General features: G+C 53.7%; 1 protein-coding gene across 3 annotated transcripts; it reads left to right on the forward strand.

Annotated features, from left to right (window-relative positions):
• The first annotated feature begins 2115 nt into the window (after nucleotides 1-2115).
• DMTN (dematin actin binding protein) lies at nucleotides 2116-13507 on the forward strand. 3 transcript variants are annotated; one of them, XM_006100715.3, is made up of 15 exons: nucleotides 2116-2517; nucleotides 2749-2823; nucleotides 3209-3364; nucleotides 4255-4299; nucleotides 4563-4662; nucleotides 4985-5041; nucleotides 5247-5399; nucleotides 6109-6233; nucleotides 7271-7376; nucleotides 11195-11259; nucleotides 11403-11437; nucleotides 11526-11547; nucleotides 11760-11825; nucleotides 12087-12167; nucleotides 12305-13507. In XM_006100715.3, the coding sequence occupies exons 1-15, from the start codon at nucleotides 2500-2502 to the stop codon at nucleotides 12416-12418; spliced, it is 1218 nt and encodes a 405-aa protein (XP_006100777.1). In that variant the 5' UTR covers nucleotides 2116-2499; the 3' UTR covers nucleotides 12419-13507. The 3 variants fall into 3 exon arrangements, 1 of the variants encoding a protein (XP_006100777.1); XR_001350623.2 differs by lacking the exons at nucleotides 2116-2517; nucleotides 11526-11547 and adding an exon at nucleotides 11576-11583 and having other exon boundaries at nucleotides 2548-2823; nucleotides 11403-11455; XR_001350622.2 differs by lacking the exons at nucleotides 2116-2517; nucleotides 11526-11547; nucleotides 11760-11825 and adding an exon at nucleotides 11576-11583 and having other exon boundaries at nucleotides 2548-2823; nucleotides 11403-11455.
• The last annotated feature ends 2844 nt before the right edge of the window (nucleotides 13508-16351 follow it).

Raw genomic sequence — 16351 nt, forward strand, 5'->3', positions numbered from 1 at the left:
GATGATGATGATGGTGATAGTGAATGGATGGTGGATGGATGGATGGGTGGATGGATGGGTGGGTAGATGGATGGACTGATGGATGAATAAGTGTATGCCTCTAGGACTAAGCAAAGTGTATCACTAGTTTGACAATGACTGTTAATAAAGTAAAGATTAGAGAGGAGTGAGAGGGAGCGAACAGTTCCTTTAATATGTACCAGAGTTTATTCTGGTCCTCAGACCCCTAGTTGAAAGCATTACGAAGTGAGTGCTAAGAAGTCAGGAAAAGGATGAAACTGCGGAATGGGGTCTTTCCATGGGCACCAAGTACCTCGTGTGGCTCTGAGGCCTTGGCTCTAGAATTCCGAAAAGACTTGAGAAATGTGGCCGATACTGGTCTATGTTCACGATGCACCTGACACAGTTCTAGGTAGTTACTCTGACTCAGGCCATTGCCTGAGACATGGCCACTCTCAGCTCCACAGCTCTGGACACGTTCTTAGCCTCTCTGAGCCTCCGTTTCCTCGCGTGTCAGATGGGTCTACCTCATAGGGTTGTTGAGGGGACGAAACCAAATAACCTTTGTAAAGTGCTTATCAAAGTGCCTAGCATGAGCATGCAAAACATGATAGCTCTTATTATTGCTGTGTGCCCTCCAGAAGGTAGCAGCCATTCTAGTTGGCAAAAAACAAAACATGTTCCCATATCAGGCAACATGTAATCAAGGACGAAGCCATACAGCTCTTTTTTCAAGTCTCACTGGAATTCAGAGACGGGTGGGGACTAGAATAGTAGGAAAGACCTCCCAGGAGGAGGGTTGAGGACTGACCTCAAAGGACAGGTGGGATCTGAACGACAAAGCGGTGGGTGGTGAATAGCGAAAGGGGGTGTGCAAAAGCGGGGAAGTGGGAGTGAGGGCTGCTTTGCAGCAAGCAGGTGGTTTTAGTGGTGGAGAGACAGCGAGCAGAATGACCTGATACAAAGTAGTAGGTGATAAGATTGGGAGCACCAATGACTTCAGTCTTTCATGACCCTCTGTCGTAAAGAATGGCTACAGAAAAACCATCGAAGTCCATTAGCCCTTGTGGATAGAGAAATAATAATAGCTCACACTACATAGAATTCATAGTGCTTTGAGCATTTCACATATAATTTATCTGATACTCAGAGCAACCCTATGACATTATCCTCCATTCTACAGATGAGCAATGTGAGGCCCAGAGAGGGTGAGTAACTTGCCCAAGGCCACACAGCTTCTAAGTAGCAGAGTCTCATACTCATCCCCGGGCTCTCTCGAGTCCAGAGTCCATGCTCTTAACACTACATTATGCTGCCTCTTCCCTGAACCTCTGTAGCCATCAGTTCTCTTCACTCTGGCTTATTGCCTGCAGATAGGAAGACACTCCCACCCTCACACTGGAAACTCAGCCAGGCATTCACTGAATGGTTGTTGTAAGTCCAGGACCGGTGTGTGCGGGTGGGGGATGGGAGCATGGCTAAGGGAGTCACTGAAGAAGGAGAAGACTGGCTGCAGGGAACTCATAAGCTACCGCAGAAGACAGGGCCTAACTCCCTCAGAACAAAGGGAGAGCAGTGCCCCCCTGGCGCCTCCCTGCAGGGAAGCAGCACTTCAGAGGCAGCCTCCGCACAGGCATGAGGAGGCTGTGGGCACTGGATGGGGCCTTGGCCCAAGGGCGCTTCACTCTGCAGGTGAATTTGACCGCTGTACAGAGGCAGATGCAGGGGGAAGTGGGCTGCCTCCACCCGTCTCTCCCTTCTTCACAGGGGTTGAAACCAGGTCAGAACCCGGGTCAGAGTGGCACCCCCAACCCCTGACCTGACCACTTCACCCCAACTCCTCTCCTCCCTGCGTGTTCACCCCATAGACAATACTAAGACCTGCTGTGTGCGGCCCTCCTGGGGTGGGAGCTGGCTGGCACAGTGGACAGGGGATGGAGGTGGAGTGGGACGAGGGGCCAGCGCAGAGCCGGGAAAGAGGCACCATAGAGACGGAGGCGTGAGAACCTGGGTCTGAAACTGGCTGCAGCCCCAGGCAGGGCAGGTGTGACGAAGCAAGGATGTAGGGCCGCCCAGGGATGGCTGACCCCTGCCGTCATTTCCTTTCTAGCCGGAGAACAATGGCTCAAAAACAAGTGCAGCCCTCCACTTTCCCGCTCCCGCTCCACGGCCCTGCTTCCCCAGGCGGAGCGAATGGAAAGCCGGAGCCCGGCGCCTTCCGCCCTGCGCTCGGAGCCCAGGCCCAGCCCCAGCCCTGACCCGCTGAGATCCCGGCCCCGCGGCCTGGCTGGCACGGTCTCCCTCCCCTTCCAGGCCCTGCCTCGGCCAGCAGCCTGGAGAGTCACCGAGGGATGAGGACGCTACAGCCCAGTGGGACGCCCTTTCTGCCCGCGCGGCCCCAAGCGCACAGCGCCCAGGAGCCGGGCCGAGCTTGACGCCCCGTCGCCCCCCCTCGCGCCCAGGGATCTGCGAGTGACCCGACCACCACCTCCCGGCTGCATGGAGCGGCTGCAGAAGGTCCGCGGGGCGGTGAGGGCCTGGGGCTCCGGGTGGGTGTGGCCAGGCTTCCAGCAGAGGGTCAGGTCGGGGTCGATGGTGCCACCTGGTGGTTGCCCGCAGCACCGCACCCTGGGGTCCCAGCGGCCTAGGACACCCTCTCTGCCCTGGCCCACCCTTTGGAACGCCCTGGCCCTGGCCCTGGCCCTCGCCCACACGCACATTCCCACGCCGCCTTCTCACTCTCCCCAGCAAACACTTACCTCCCCCGGGAGCGTCAGCTCCTCCCGAGACTCCAGTGTTCCCGGCTCTCCCTCCAGCATCGTGGTGAGTACCTCTTGGCCACCAGCGCCCTCCGGCTGGGAGGGAGCAGGGCCGGGACCCACTCCCCGCTGGGCCGCTTCCCTCAGCCTCCCCGATGGTGGTTCTGCCAGGGCTGGTGGACAGAGAGAACCCCAAAAGCCCGCGAAGGTGCCCCCACTGTCCTCCTCCTGGTCTGGTCCTGTCTTGTACTCAGAGTGCTAGGGGAAGGACTACATTTTTTAAGGCGACTCCCTAAACCCTTAAAATTGAATAACGGAACTTAGCGCGGAGCTGACCTCTAAAAAGGCTGTCCATTTTCTTCCTAACGAGTTGCAAATTGGGCTTGTAAGGCCAGGATCCCAGGTGAGCTTTTGAGCATGTCTGTTCCATCGGCACCATTTCCCTTCAGGCCAAGATGGACAACCAGGTGCTGGGTTACAAAGACTTGGCTGCCCTCCCCAAGGACAAGGCCATCCTGGACATCGAGCGGCCTGACCTCATGATCTACGAGCCCCACTTCACCTATTCTCTCCTGGATCACGTGGAGCTGCCCAGAAGCCGGGAGGTGAGTGGGGGGACGCTTCCACTTGGGCAGGACTTGGGGGGAAGGTCTCCCCCAGGCCACACAGGGGGGGGGGGGCAGAATCCCTGTCCAGCCTTCTTTCCTGGAGGCCAGACTCCAAAACAAGAGAGAGAACTGTGCACAGGACTCACCCAGTGTAATCGCGTGCTGTGGAGAGCAGGGGAGATGGGCTGGAGGGCTCCATGGGAGAGCAGGGGAGGCTATGTCTGAATGGCAGCGACCCCTAGAGGTCAGGGAGGAGGAGGGGGGTGGGGGAGGGGGAGTCGTCAGAAAGATAGCAGATTTGCAGAAAGCACCCAGAAACACTGACCTCAGAGGCTGAAAGTCCTAGCTGAGTGCCTGTGTGGCTGTGTGGTCCAGTTTCCCCTCCTGTGAAATGGAGGTGGCACCTCTGCCGATCCATCTCACCAGCGAGTCAAGTGCACGAAATAAAGCACACATGCCAGGGGCTTTGTAAATGGTATTTGAGAACCGGATAGTGTCATGGCTGAGCAGTGAGATGGGGCCAGGCTGGAGGGAGACGTAAATACCCGCCAAGAGCCCAGACTCCATCCGCGATGCTGTGGGTCTGGCCCTGAGGACAGTGCCACAGCCATCCTCAGCTGGCCCTCCGAGCACAAGCACACTGCTCCAGGGCCCGTGGCTTCCTGGTGCACCCTGGGGACAGACCTAGGAGTCTGCCCAGGAGAGCACTGGGAGGGAGGCGGGAGGGCCAGCGCTGGGAACTGGGAGGGTTGATAGAGAAGAGATAGCCCAGACGTCAGCCAGGTAAGGACGCAGACTTGGGTGAGGGATGAAGTGGCCCCTCTGGGACTCTAGGAACGAGGGTTTCATCCTACCCTGTGGCTCTGACCAGCTCTTCTCCTTCGCAGCGCTCGCTGTCACCCAAATCCACATCCCCCCCACCGTCCCCAGAGGTGAGTGTCGCCCAGCCCTGCTCCCACAGGCCCGACTCCCTGCCCCCAACAGCATCCAGACAGGGCTCTGCAGAGCCCCCGGATGCCGGAATCCCTGGCCCTCCTTTGTCACCGGCCAGCTCTGTCCATCTATCTGTCTAGCTGGGGGGCTGCTAGGGTGGGAGACAGAGATGGTGGAGTAAGGTGAAGCTGTGTCTACATGGGTTGGAAGGGCCGGGCAGGGGGACCCGGAAGCCGCAGTGAACCTCACTTGTGCTCTGCAGGTGTGGGCGGAGAGCCGGTCCCCTGCAACCATCTCTCAGGCTTCAGCCCCAAGAACCACTGGGACCCCCCGAACCAGCCTGCCTCATTTCCACCATCCTGGTAGGTTTCCCTGCCAGCCTGGTTGCACCCTTTTCCTAGGACCTCTTTTCTCCTTCAGGAACCCAAGCCCCTTGCTGGGGTATATGCTCCTCACAGAACTGGCCAGACCCCCCAAAGCCAGAACCCCGGGCAGAGCTCCCAAAGATGGTAGACCCTGTCCCAGCCCCCTCAGGGACAGTTCCAGGAACTCTGGTTCTGTCTTGGCTCTTGACAGGAGCCCATGAATTTCCTACCTTCTCCCACTCCCCTTGTCTCCTTTCTCATCCCTGACCTGGCCTCCCCACCATCAACTCATCCTTCTCCTCCACTTTGCTCTCTACAGAGACCACCCGCCCAGATTCCAACATCTACAAGAAGCCACCCATCTACAAGCAGAGAGGTGAGGCTCCTGACTCACCTGATCCCCATGCTGGGAGGCTGTGCCCAAGGCTGGGAGGGGGCAGGAGAGTAACTGTCCATATCAGCACACTACCGTGCCCTGTGCTTCCTTGTGCGCTGTTTGGACACCCACGACCTCACAGGGGTGAAGGCGGGCAGGTGCGGGGCTGGGGTGTGCACAGGCTGACCCTGACCTCCACCCGCAGAGTCCATGGGAGGCAGCCCTCAGAGCAAGCACCAGATTGAGGACCTCATCATTGAGTCATCGAAGTTCCCTGCAGCCCAGCCTCCTGACCCCAACCAGCCAGCCAAGATCGAGACTGACTACTGGCCATGCCCCCCGTCACTGGCTGTTGTGGGTAAGAGAAACTGTTGAGGGGGGAAGGGAGGCAGGACACTGCCCATCGCCCCTGTGGATGCCCCATGGGCCCACCCTCACCCCACCCCACCCCGTGTCCTCTGGTGAACACCGTAGGCTCTTCACTCACCCACTCCTAGAGCTTTGGTATCAGCAGCCTATTGGTTAGTCATTTGTCACTTTCCATTCATTTATTGGACCACTCCGCAGACATTTGCCACACTTCTACACATCCCAGGCTCTGTAGTAGGAACTCTGGGAAAGAGAAAGAGAAATGAAACAAGGTCTTGGTCCCAGTGAATTTGAGTTATGTGAGTGTGTATTGTCCACCCAGCCTCACTGTAAGGCAATTGTTATTTTTCTTTTCTTTAAAAAAAAAAATTTAGCCCTAACCGGTTTGGCTCAGTGGATAGAGCGTCGGCCTGCGGACTGAAGGGTCCCAGGTTCGAGTCCAGTCAAGGGCATGTACCTTGGTTGCGGGCACATCCCCAGTAAGGGGTTGCAGGAGGCAGCTGTTCGATGTTTCTCTCTCATCGATGTTTCTAACTCTCTATCCCTCTCCCTTACTCTCTGTAAAAAAAAAAAAAAAAAAAAAAATAAAATTGTAGTGCTCACTTTAATGTGCAGCACAGTGTGATGCACACAGCCGCACCTGATAAATGCTTGTTGAGCCAATGGTTGACACGTGGGCTTTTGCCTGTGTTTCCCAGAAACAGAATGGAGGAAGCGGAAAGCATCCCGGAGAGGCGCAGAGGAGGAGGAGGAGGAGGAGGACGATGACTCCGGGGAGGAGATGAAGGCTCTCAGGGAGCGCCAGAGAGAGGAACTCAGTAAGGTAGCATCTCGCTGCCCCCTCTCCCCCTCCTGGGTCTCCTTGGGGACAGACGCTCTGGTTCCAGAGCTGTTCATTCTAAAGGGTTCACGCCTGAAGAGCACCCCGGTCAGAGCACGTGAGGACTTCCTCTTCTTTCCCAGGATTTCAGTTGCTGCTTTGGCAGGGACCCCAGGACTTCGTGCTGCTTTGGGGAAACACTGGTTATATTCGGGTCAAAGGCACAGATAGGTGGTCCCATCAGTGCCAGGCTGAGCAGCTCTTGGGAAGAGGAGAAGGGGGAGAGCAGGCTGCTGGTCTCCAGAGGATGAGAGAGGGTGTTGGGAGTCGTGCAAAGGCCACTGATGGTGACATGGCTTGTGCTCTGGGCCTGGTGACCTGGGCTAGGAGGCCACTGGGGTAGAGTCACACTGAGCGGCTCTGACTCCTTGCTCTTGGGGGTGGCCACACTCAGTGTGGCAGTGTTGAAGGCCGTTGGCAAAACACTCGGGCATCTTTAAATATGTCGGCTGAAACTCAGAGCGAAGGCAGAGCCACGCCCTGGGGGCAGACCGATCAACAAACCTGGATGCCACTCAGTTTGACATTCCCGCCCAGTGTTAAGGGGGTGGATCTCATGATGTCACCAGGAACCCAAGGCCCACCCAGATGTGATGTAACTTCCTGTTATTTGAGTATTTAATAAATCTGCTTACAGTACTGACGCTCTCTGCATCTGTCCCTCCATCAGAGGGCAGACGCCACACCCAGGCCCAGCTTTCCCTCTATTTTTGCCTCAGTCTTGTATTTTTTCATTTTTCCTTAACCCTCGTTGCGTTCTAATCAAGATTCATCAACCCCCATGTTCTCTCTCTCTGCGCTGGTCGTGGGAAGAGAGAACGCACCCCCATATGGCAGTGCCTCAGACCAGGATGCCAGGCTCCCGGCCCAGCCACTGGGGAGATCCGTCCCCGTTCCTGCCTGCAACATGCCCAACTCTGAACCTTTTGGAGATGAGAAACAAGTATCAAAGTCTTGGATCCATCTCCTTTTGTCCCCAGGTCACTTCCAACTTGGGAAAGATGATCTTGAAAGAAGAGATGGAAAAGTCACTGCCGATCCGGAGGAAAACCCGCTCCCTGCCCGACCGGACACCCTTTCATGCCTGTGAGTGCCACCAAGGGGGCTCGAAGGCCTGGCCAGACCCTGAGGCCAGAACTGAACAGCTGTTGAGTCTGACTGTCATGTGCCCGCCACCGTGCTAATGCGAGTGTACGAGACGGAACATTCGGTCACTGGCTCAAGGCGCTCACGTTGTCCGTAGGGCAAGAATTCCAGTCGTGGAACAAGACTAGATGATAAACAATAGTATCAGCTAAAGCAGAATTAGCTAATTTTGCTTAATTGGATAAACATTTATTGAGTGTCTACCATGTGGGAGGCACCGGGGCTTATAAAGAGTGAAAAAATACAGTCCCGACCTTCAGTAGCTTCCAATCACTGGGGAAATTGCCGTGGAAACAGGTTTCGGTGCAGTGTAGCAGGTACTGGGATGAGCTGTGCACAGTGACAGGGCCTGTAGTCCGAGGGCCAGGGGGTGCTCACTGGGTCTTGAAGAATGAAACAAATCGAGTGGGGAAGAAGGGCATCGCAGACACAGGGGACGGTGGGAGCAAAGGCAGGAACAGGAGCCTCCTGGCCAGTGGAGAGGGCCTCCAGGAGCCTGGAATCAGTGCCCAGAGTGTGCCATGTGGTGGCAGCATTGACACCAGAGAGCTGGGGTAGCCAGCGCTTTGGACACCATGCCTCCAATCACCCAAGTTTGGCCGGGACTTCCTTAGAGCATGGCAGCTGGAGAGGAGAGGGGAGATCTGAGTACCCAGAACTGGGAGTTACAGGCCTCTAAAAGCCCGGAAGCCACACAGCTTTGCGTCCACTGCATCCTGTTGGTCAGAGCATCCCAGACTCCGGAAAGGGGGAGATTCCATTTCCTGACACAGGAACGGCACTTAGGCGCTGGGAGATGGTGTTTCGGGCCACGTTTGGAGACAACCTCCCACACTTCCCAGTGGTCTGGGTGAGGGCTGACATAGACACAGTGCGGAGAAGAGGGCATGCATGGGTTTGAGGAATACATAGGAGACTGAAGCAACTGACTCAGTGGGAGGAGAGGGGCAGGCGAGTTGGGGGTTTGCCTTGGGTGCTGGTGATGAGAAGCCTAGAACTGAGATCGTGAAAGAGGCAGGGTTGGGAGAAAGATGAAGAGACGGTTTGGGACATGTTGGGTTTGAAGTGCAAGTTTGACTGAGTCGGGAGCTTGAGGGGCAAGGCAGGCCTCAGGGAGCGTCTTCAGGGTTTAGGTAGTAGTAAGGCCGTAAGAAAGATGGGATTGTGCAGAGAGAAGAGAGGGCAGGGACGGGGGCAGGCTGTACCCTGGAGAGCACACAGTTCAGATCCAGCTGAGGGTTGGTCAGGGTTGGTCAGGATGTGGGACTGGCCTCAGGGGCCTCTCTCTCTGAAGGTGGGGACTTGATCTGGGACAGCCAATTAGAAGTGGAGATTTGGGAAGGTTTGGAACAGCTACCTCAGGGAAGGGAGCTGCCCAGGCCGTCCATCTGCAGTGATGACCATCTACATGGTGTGGTCGTCACCTCCACAGCCTGCAGGCGAGCCGGGGCCCAAGGCTGATCCAGGCAGAGTTTTTTGAGGCAGGTCTGTGGGATGTGGGGCCAGGTGAGCTGCTCAGTCCTGGTGAAAGCAGTTTTGTACCCAACCACAGGTTGAAGGACAGGGAGTATGGGTCAGGTCACCAGAGGTCCCCATGAGATTGAGGAACAGGTGTGCTGGGAACCAGGCTGAAGGAAGCTGCAAAATAAGAAGGGCGCTATGGTCACAAAGTGGGGCCCCGGGCTTCAAGTGCCAGGTGAAGCAGTGTGGATAGCGAGGTCCGGGGGTGACCATTGCCGGGGCTGCCTGCTGTGCAGTGGAGATGAAGGCCCTGGGGTGGGGGTCGGGGGTTCAGGAACCCTAAGGTTCCTGGCTAGGACATCCACAGGGTCACCAAAAGACCAGGATGATATTTCAGAAGGGGTGGGAAAAGTTTTCAGAGAATGTGGACTAAATAGTTAAGGCCTGAAGAATGAGACAGAGAGATGCTCTGAAGGTTGAATTCAGTCTCCCTGTTCCACTAGAACTTGCTTTCAGTCCAAATTAGCTCTTTAACTTCCATTTGGCCTTGCAAAGCTGAATAGCAAAATGTCTCCATCATCATCATTTTGGCACCCCTGAACTTGCATGTGATCAAAGATCATAGGATTGCATGGGTTTCAGCAGTGATTGGCAAACTGCAGCTCGCGAGCCACATGCTGCTCTTTGGCCCCTTGAGTGTGGCCACGAAGTTTCAATCGCACTGTACGTGCGCGCCTGCATGTGGTATTTTGTGGAAGAGCCACACTCAAGGGGCTGCAGTTTGCCGACCACTGGGTTACAGTCACAGCTAATCAACCTTAACAATTCCAAAATTATAGATAGCCCTAGCTGGTGTGCTCTGTGGTGGCCTGTGCACCAAAGGGTCAAGGGTTTGATTCCCAGTCAAGGGCATGGGTTGCAGGTTAGATGCCCAGCCCTAGTCGGGACTTGTGCGGGAGGCAACCAATCGATGTGTCTCTCTCACATCAATATTTCTCCCCCCCTTTTTTTCACTATCTCTAAAAATCAATGGAAAAAATATCCTCAAGTGAGGACTAACCAAAAAACATTTAAAATTATGTATAGGCATGTCATTCTGACTTAATGGTAACATCGAATAGTCACTTTCAAACGTAAGTAATGAATGATATTGCAACAGCAGATGATTTTCTACACAAAAATAAGTGTTTAAGTAGTTTTAAAATTAAGTATTAAGGAAAAACAAACAAACAAGGTCCCCCCCAACACATTTTGTTCTCACCAATTAAACTTCCAAGTAACAGATTTTATAAGAATGTTTTAAGAAGACAGTTCCTTATAGTTTTGAGTCTGTCAAGGCTAAACATTTAAACCAGGGGTCCTCAAACTTTTTAAACAGGGGGCCAGTTCACTGTCCCTCAGACCGTTGGAGGGCCGGACTATAGTTTAAAAAAAAACTATGAACAAATTTCTATGCACACTGCACATATCTTATTTTGAAGTAAAAAAACAAAACGGGAACAAATACAATATTTGTATTTGCATGTGGCCCGCGGGCCGTAGTTTGAGGACCCCTGATTTAAACAATTAGTCTGGTCAAGATGATTGCTATAGAATGCTAACAATTTCTAGTAATTGGAGATGAAGGAATTTTGAGATCTGCCCAAACTAAAGATCTTAGGTACAAAGATTTCCTAAGAAAACCTATTGCTGAAAACCAATTTTCTTGAATTATAATCTCAGTGCTTGAAAGCTTAGTGATATTATTAAATGTGTAAGTTGAAGGTGACACCTAATCGTGTAATCCACGTTTTGGCTGCGGGTGTAATCCAGCAGCTGACAGAGCTGAGGACAGTATTGTTTCTGTATTATAGGGTCAAATGTTTAAAATGTGGTTACTAAACTCGCTAATAATATAATTGTAACAATTTGATTCTTTTTATGAGATGTCAGATTCCTTTTTTTACCCCAGAAGTTCATTTTACACTGGTGAGCTTCATCATCTGACAATCGCTCGCTAACTCTGGATTTTAACTCAGGCATTTGGCCCAAATGAGTGTTTGAGGCCCTTCTGTTAGAGGGAAGGCATTAGCGAGAGTTCAGAGGCACCAGCACGATGCCACTCGCTGGAGGTCATGGGCAGGAGCTGGAAGCCAACAGAGACCACAGGTTCCCCCAGGTCTACCCTTCACTACCCTGCCCCTGGTTGGGGGGGCCAGAGAGGGATCCCGCTCAAAATGACTGTCAAGCCAGAGGGACTGAACGGCCTCTCTCTCTCTCTCTCTCTCTCTCTCTCTCTCTCTCTCTTTCTCTCCTAGCCTTGCACGGTGGAACATCAAAGTCATCTTCCCTCCCGGCCTACGGCAGGACCACCCTGAGCCGGGTAAGGTCTCTGACCACAGGTCCCAGACCGCAGGGAGGGGTGTGCACGTGGGGTCCTCTGAGGGGCTGAGCTACTTGGGAAAGGGAAGACCTTCAAGGGAAGGGAACACTCAGCTTCCTTCTGATCCTTTCTGTCCTTTCTAGCTGCAGTCCACAGACTTTAGCCCGACCGGGAGTGAGTGAGGCTGGAAGCCCAGGTGAGAGAAAGGGCTTAAGCAGGCCCGGGGCAGCTGTGTCTGGGATACGGGCAGGGCTGTGTGGCTGCAGGGCAGGGAGGCTAGGCTGGCAGGTCTGAACAATGACTCTTCTCTCCCCAGGCCTGCAGGTGAGTGCCATCCGGAGGCGGACGTGGAGCACAGAAGCCTGGGACAGGCAACTGGCAGTGTTGGGGGAGGGGGTGTTGGGCCACCCAGTTGCCTGGTGAGCACATGAGAAGCCCCGGGTAAGGCTGGGGAGGTCTCCCTGCCCCACTCTGGCTCACTGCGGCTTTGGTCTCCCCAGAACGGAGAGGGCCAGAGGGGGAGGATGGACCGGGGAAACTCCCTGCCCTGTGTGCTGGAGCAGAAGGTGAGGGGCAGCGGCAGAGCCAGGGGGGCGGGCAGGGGACAGAAGCCTCTACAGTGGGGTGGCCAGCTTGGGGAGAAGCCAGGCAAGTGAATGCGCTATGGGATCCTCCTGGAGTTGCTGACGGGGAAGCTGGGGGCGCTGGATGGCAACATGGCATGAACCCGATGGCCCTGCAGGCTGATAAGGGGGCCTGGGGAGTTGAGGGGTGACAGCCACAGGGAACACTATGAGCCTAAGACTGCCCCCTGCCCTGCTCCCCAGATCTATCCCTACGAAATGCTGGTGGTGACCAATAAGGGGCGAACCAAGTTGCCTCCAGGTGTGGATCGGATGAGGCTGGAGGTATGCAGGGGAGAGGCGCTGGTGGGTGCAGGGGCTCCATCGGGCAGCCTCCCCTCCTGGTGGGGAAGACCTGCCCCTCGGTCCCTCAGCCCAGCCCGCCCTCCTCTCCCTAAGCGGCCTTGGTCTGTCCCCTGCAGAGGCATCTGTCGGCCGAGGACTTCTCCAGGGTGTTTGCCATGTCTCCCGAAGAGTTTAGCAAGCTGGCTCTGTGGAAGCGGAATGAGCTCAAGAAGAAGGCTTCCCTCTTCTGACCGCCCCACACTCCGTGACTGACCCTCACCCCTGCGGCTCTCTGGAGCTGGGTCACTGGACCCTAAAGCATCATCTCTTGGGGGGCACGGAGGTGGGCAGAGGTGGGGTTGGCTGCATTCGCTAGGCCAAGGGGAGCCCGGCCTTCTCTCAGTGCTGGGCTGTGGGACATGGACCTTCTTTCCATAATGAGCCAGGGGCCTCCCCTCCTCCCTAGTCCTCGCTGCACAGGGCAAACCCAGGCTGGACTCCAGCACTCAGAGTTAATGTCTGCACCCTCTCCCTGCCCCCACCCCATGAAGAGAGGTCCCAGAGAGGGAGTGAGGAGACCTGGACATGGCACGTGGTGCAGGCCTGTTGATGTCTGGATCAGTGGGCGGGCAGAACCCTCAGCCTGCGGAGGAGGTGAGGCAGGAAGCAGCAGGCAGGCAGGCACAGCTCCAGGACCCCATCTGCCCAGCACTCCTCCTCGCCTCACCGGGGAGGCTCCCCCTGCACCTGGGCCTCCCGCCTCCGACTCCAGCAGGAGCAAGGCTGAGCTCAGCCTCCAGCAGGGAGGCCGCCCTGCCCTCCAGTTTACCCTCTGATCTCCTTGCACATTCTATGCTTTGAAGCCTCATGCTCAGCTCTGTGGCTTCCCCAGAAGCCTTGGCTTAGAGTGGAGATGTCGCCTATACTGAACCCCAGGCCCCCATCAGCCTCCAGGCAAAGTGAGCTAGACTCCTACCTTCTGACACCAGGATCCTAGGCAGGACCAGGCCTTCAGGCTCCCTCGGATGGGAACAAGAGGCCAGGCCACCAGGTCCCACCCACACCCGTGCATCCCCCACCATGCTCTCTAAAGAATGTAATTTATTGGGGCACCCCAGCTGCTTTCCTCACCCAACTCTCTGCCCTACCTAATCACATTCCCAGCTTTTCTTCTCTACAAATACATATGTGTATATAATTATATATATATATTTTTTGCCCAGGTCTGGGTTTTGTTCCTGCCCAGACCCTGGCATCCCTTTCCACTGTGTGTATGTGTGAGATGATACTGGGGGAGGGGAACTCTGCTTGGAATTAAAAGGTTGCATTGGGTCCCCAAATTTACTTGTTCTTTATGAGCCACCAGGTCCGGGTGAGAGGGACGGGTGATGCCAGGCTGAGCGAAGTCATGGGAGTGAAGGTTCAAATGGGGGGCATATAGGGTTGGAGGAGGTAGAGCGATGACACACACACGGTCCTTCCCCACCTGGGCCACAAGAGCAGGGGCTGGTCCAGCAGGCTCCCAGCTGCCACCTCCCCTTCGGGGCTGTGTGATGGTGACGGTGGATGGAAAGGCAGAAACATACTCCAGAGCCTGAGAGGAGAGCCAGCAAGGAGGAAAGGCTGCTCCGTCCTCCACCGAAGCCCTAAGTGCTCCCCTGCACAGGCGAGCTCATCGATATCTGACATGACTGCCCCCTCCAGCGCCTGAGATATGACAGTTCAGCGAGAGACCAAACACACAGCAAAGGTCAACAGGAAATGAGTAGGCAGTGAGCTGACTATCAAGGACCAGGCTGAGGACACAAAGGAATGGAGGCACGATGGCTGAACTCTAGCAGGAGCAAGGGTAGTGGAGGCCGAGGAGAAGGGTACAGTCATTTGGTCTTGGTTGACTTGACAAAGCATTCCAGGGGGAGCAGACCGGGAACTGGGCATCGAAGTGGGTGAAGGGGTGAAGGTCTGATTGGAAGATCAGAGGGAGGACTTTGGTATGGGGACTCGGAGGGGAGGGGCTGCCTCACCTGGCTGGAACAGAGCCCATGCGTGGGCGTGTAAAGCGGCGTTCATTCGATCAGAAGGATCAGGTGAGGTGGAGGGGGATCCAGTGTGAACCTAAGACTGCAGCGGGAACCTGAATCCAGTCTCCCACCCCAGGATGAGTTTCTAGCCCTTTGGGCTGAAACAAAAGCAAAGTGGGTAAGAATCATTCAAATGTGAATGAAGATTTTAAGTTGCTGAAGTTCTGTTATGTCCACAACATTGTTTTATCCTCTCAACAAACCCGTGAGGGCAACAAATCATTTTAATCCACTTAGTTTAGGAGAAAATTGTGAAATAGAGACATTTCATCTATGGCCTGAAGCTACATGCAACTGAGTAGAGAATGGAGACAAACATCTGAGTTTCTTTTTTTTTTTTTTTTTTTAAACATATTTTATTGATTTTTTACAGAGAGGAAGGGAGAGAGATAGAGAGTTAGAAACATCGATGAGAGAGAAACATCGATCAGCTGCCTCCTGCACATCTCCCACTGGGGATGTGCCCGCAACCCAGGTACATGCCCTCGACCGGAATCGAACCCGGGACCCTTCAGTCCGCAGGCCGACGCTCTATCCACTGAGCCAAACCGGTTTCGGCAACATCTGAGTTTCTTGACAGCTAACCCAGGACTTTCCCAATATAAACACTTGTCCCTCAAGGGGCAGCGGAGAGGCCCGACTAGGAACAGAGAGAGGGATGGTCTCCACACATGCACTTCTATGAGGATCAGTGAACGGTGGAGGGCTTACCTGTTCCGGCAGAGGGACAGTGGTGGAGAGGCCAGCACCGCCGTGTACACCCAGCTCCCAGACTATTGAGCAACAAAGCAAGCTGAGGCAGTATTTAATCACAGCTCACTGGGAAATGCTCATGGTGGGGCTGACTGGATAGTATATCCTAAAGGATTTAAGTTTCTGAGATTCAGAGCAACTTGGCGGCTCTGTCCCTAAAACAAAAGCTTAGGGAGAATCTCTCAGTGCCTCCTCCCCAAAATACACATGTACACACGCATGTACAAACAGATGCAAAACCTTGGTAGTTATTTAGTCCAGTGGTTTCCAAACCTTTTTAGTAGCAACCCTTAAAAAAAATTAGATCTTACTACTACTATTCAAAGTACATTTTTTTTGAATATTTTTTTTATTAAATCTTTATTGTTCAGATTATTACATTTGTTCCTCTTTTTTCCCCCCCTTAACTCCCCTCCTTCCAGCTCCCACCCCACCCTCCGCCCTCACTCCCCACCCACTGTCCTCATCCATAGGTGCACGATTTTTGTCCAGTCTCTTCCCGCATCTCCCACACCCCTTTTCCCCCCCAAGAATAGTCAGTCCATTCCCTTTCTATGTCCCTGATTCTATTATAATCACCAGTTCATTCTGTACATCAGGTTATTTATTCACTTGATTCTTAGATTCACTTGTTGATAGATGCATATTTGTTGTTCATAATTTGTATCTTTACCTTTTTCTTCTTCTTCCTCTTCTTAAAGGATACCTTTCAGCATTTCATATAATACTGGTTTGGTGGTGATGAACTCCTTTAGCTTTTCCTTATCTGTGAAGCTCTTTATCTGACCTTCAATTCTGAATGATAGCTTTGCTGGATAAAGTAATCTTGGTTGTAGGTTCTTGCTATTCATCACTTTGAATATTTCTTGCCACTCCCTTCTGGCCTGCAAAGTTTCTGTTGAGAAATCAGCTGACAGTCGTATGGGTACTCCCTTGTAGGTAACTGAGTTTCTTTCTCTTGCTGCTTTTAAGATTCTCTCTTTGTCTTTTGCTCTTGGCATTTTAATGATGATGTGTCTTGGTGTGGTCCTCTTTGGATTCCTTTTGTTTGAGGTTCTCTGCGCTTCCTGGACCTGTAAGTCTATTTCTTTCACCAGGTGGGGGAAGTTTTCTGTCATTATTTCTTCAAATAGGTTTTCAATATCTTGCTCTCTCTCATCTTCTGGTATCCCTATAATTCTGATGTTGGTACGTTTGAAGTTGTCCCAGAGGCTCCTTACACTATCTTCATATTTTTGGGTTCTTTTTTCATTTTGCTTTTCCGGTTGGGTGTTTCTCGCTTCTTCACATTTCAAATCTTGGACTTGATTCTTGCGCTCCTCTGGTCTGCTGTTGGGAGTCTGTATAATA

The sequence above is a fragment of the Myotis lucifugus genome, unplaced genomic scaffold, assembly GCF_000147115.1.
Source record: "Myotis lucifugus unplaced genomic scaffold, Myoluc2.0 scaffold_328, whole genome shotgun sequence".
NCBI lineage: Eukaryota > Metazoa > Chordata > Mammalia > Chiroptera > Vespertilionidae > Myotis > Myotis lucifugus.

What these genes read in the sequence shown, in the direction of transcription:
- DMTN (XM_006100715.3), top strand. An exon ending in CCCCCCCACCGTCCCCAGAG is followed by an intron (nt 4,300 to 4,562) that starts GTGAGTGTCGCC and finishes TGTGCTCTGCAG; the next exon opens with GTGTGGGCGGAGAGCCGGTC. An exon ending in TTTAGCCCGACCGGGAGTGA is followed by an intron (nt 11,438 to 11,525) that starts GTGAGGCTGGAA and finishes GTGTGGCTGCAG; the next exon opens with GGCAGGGAGGCTAGGCTGGC.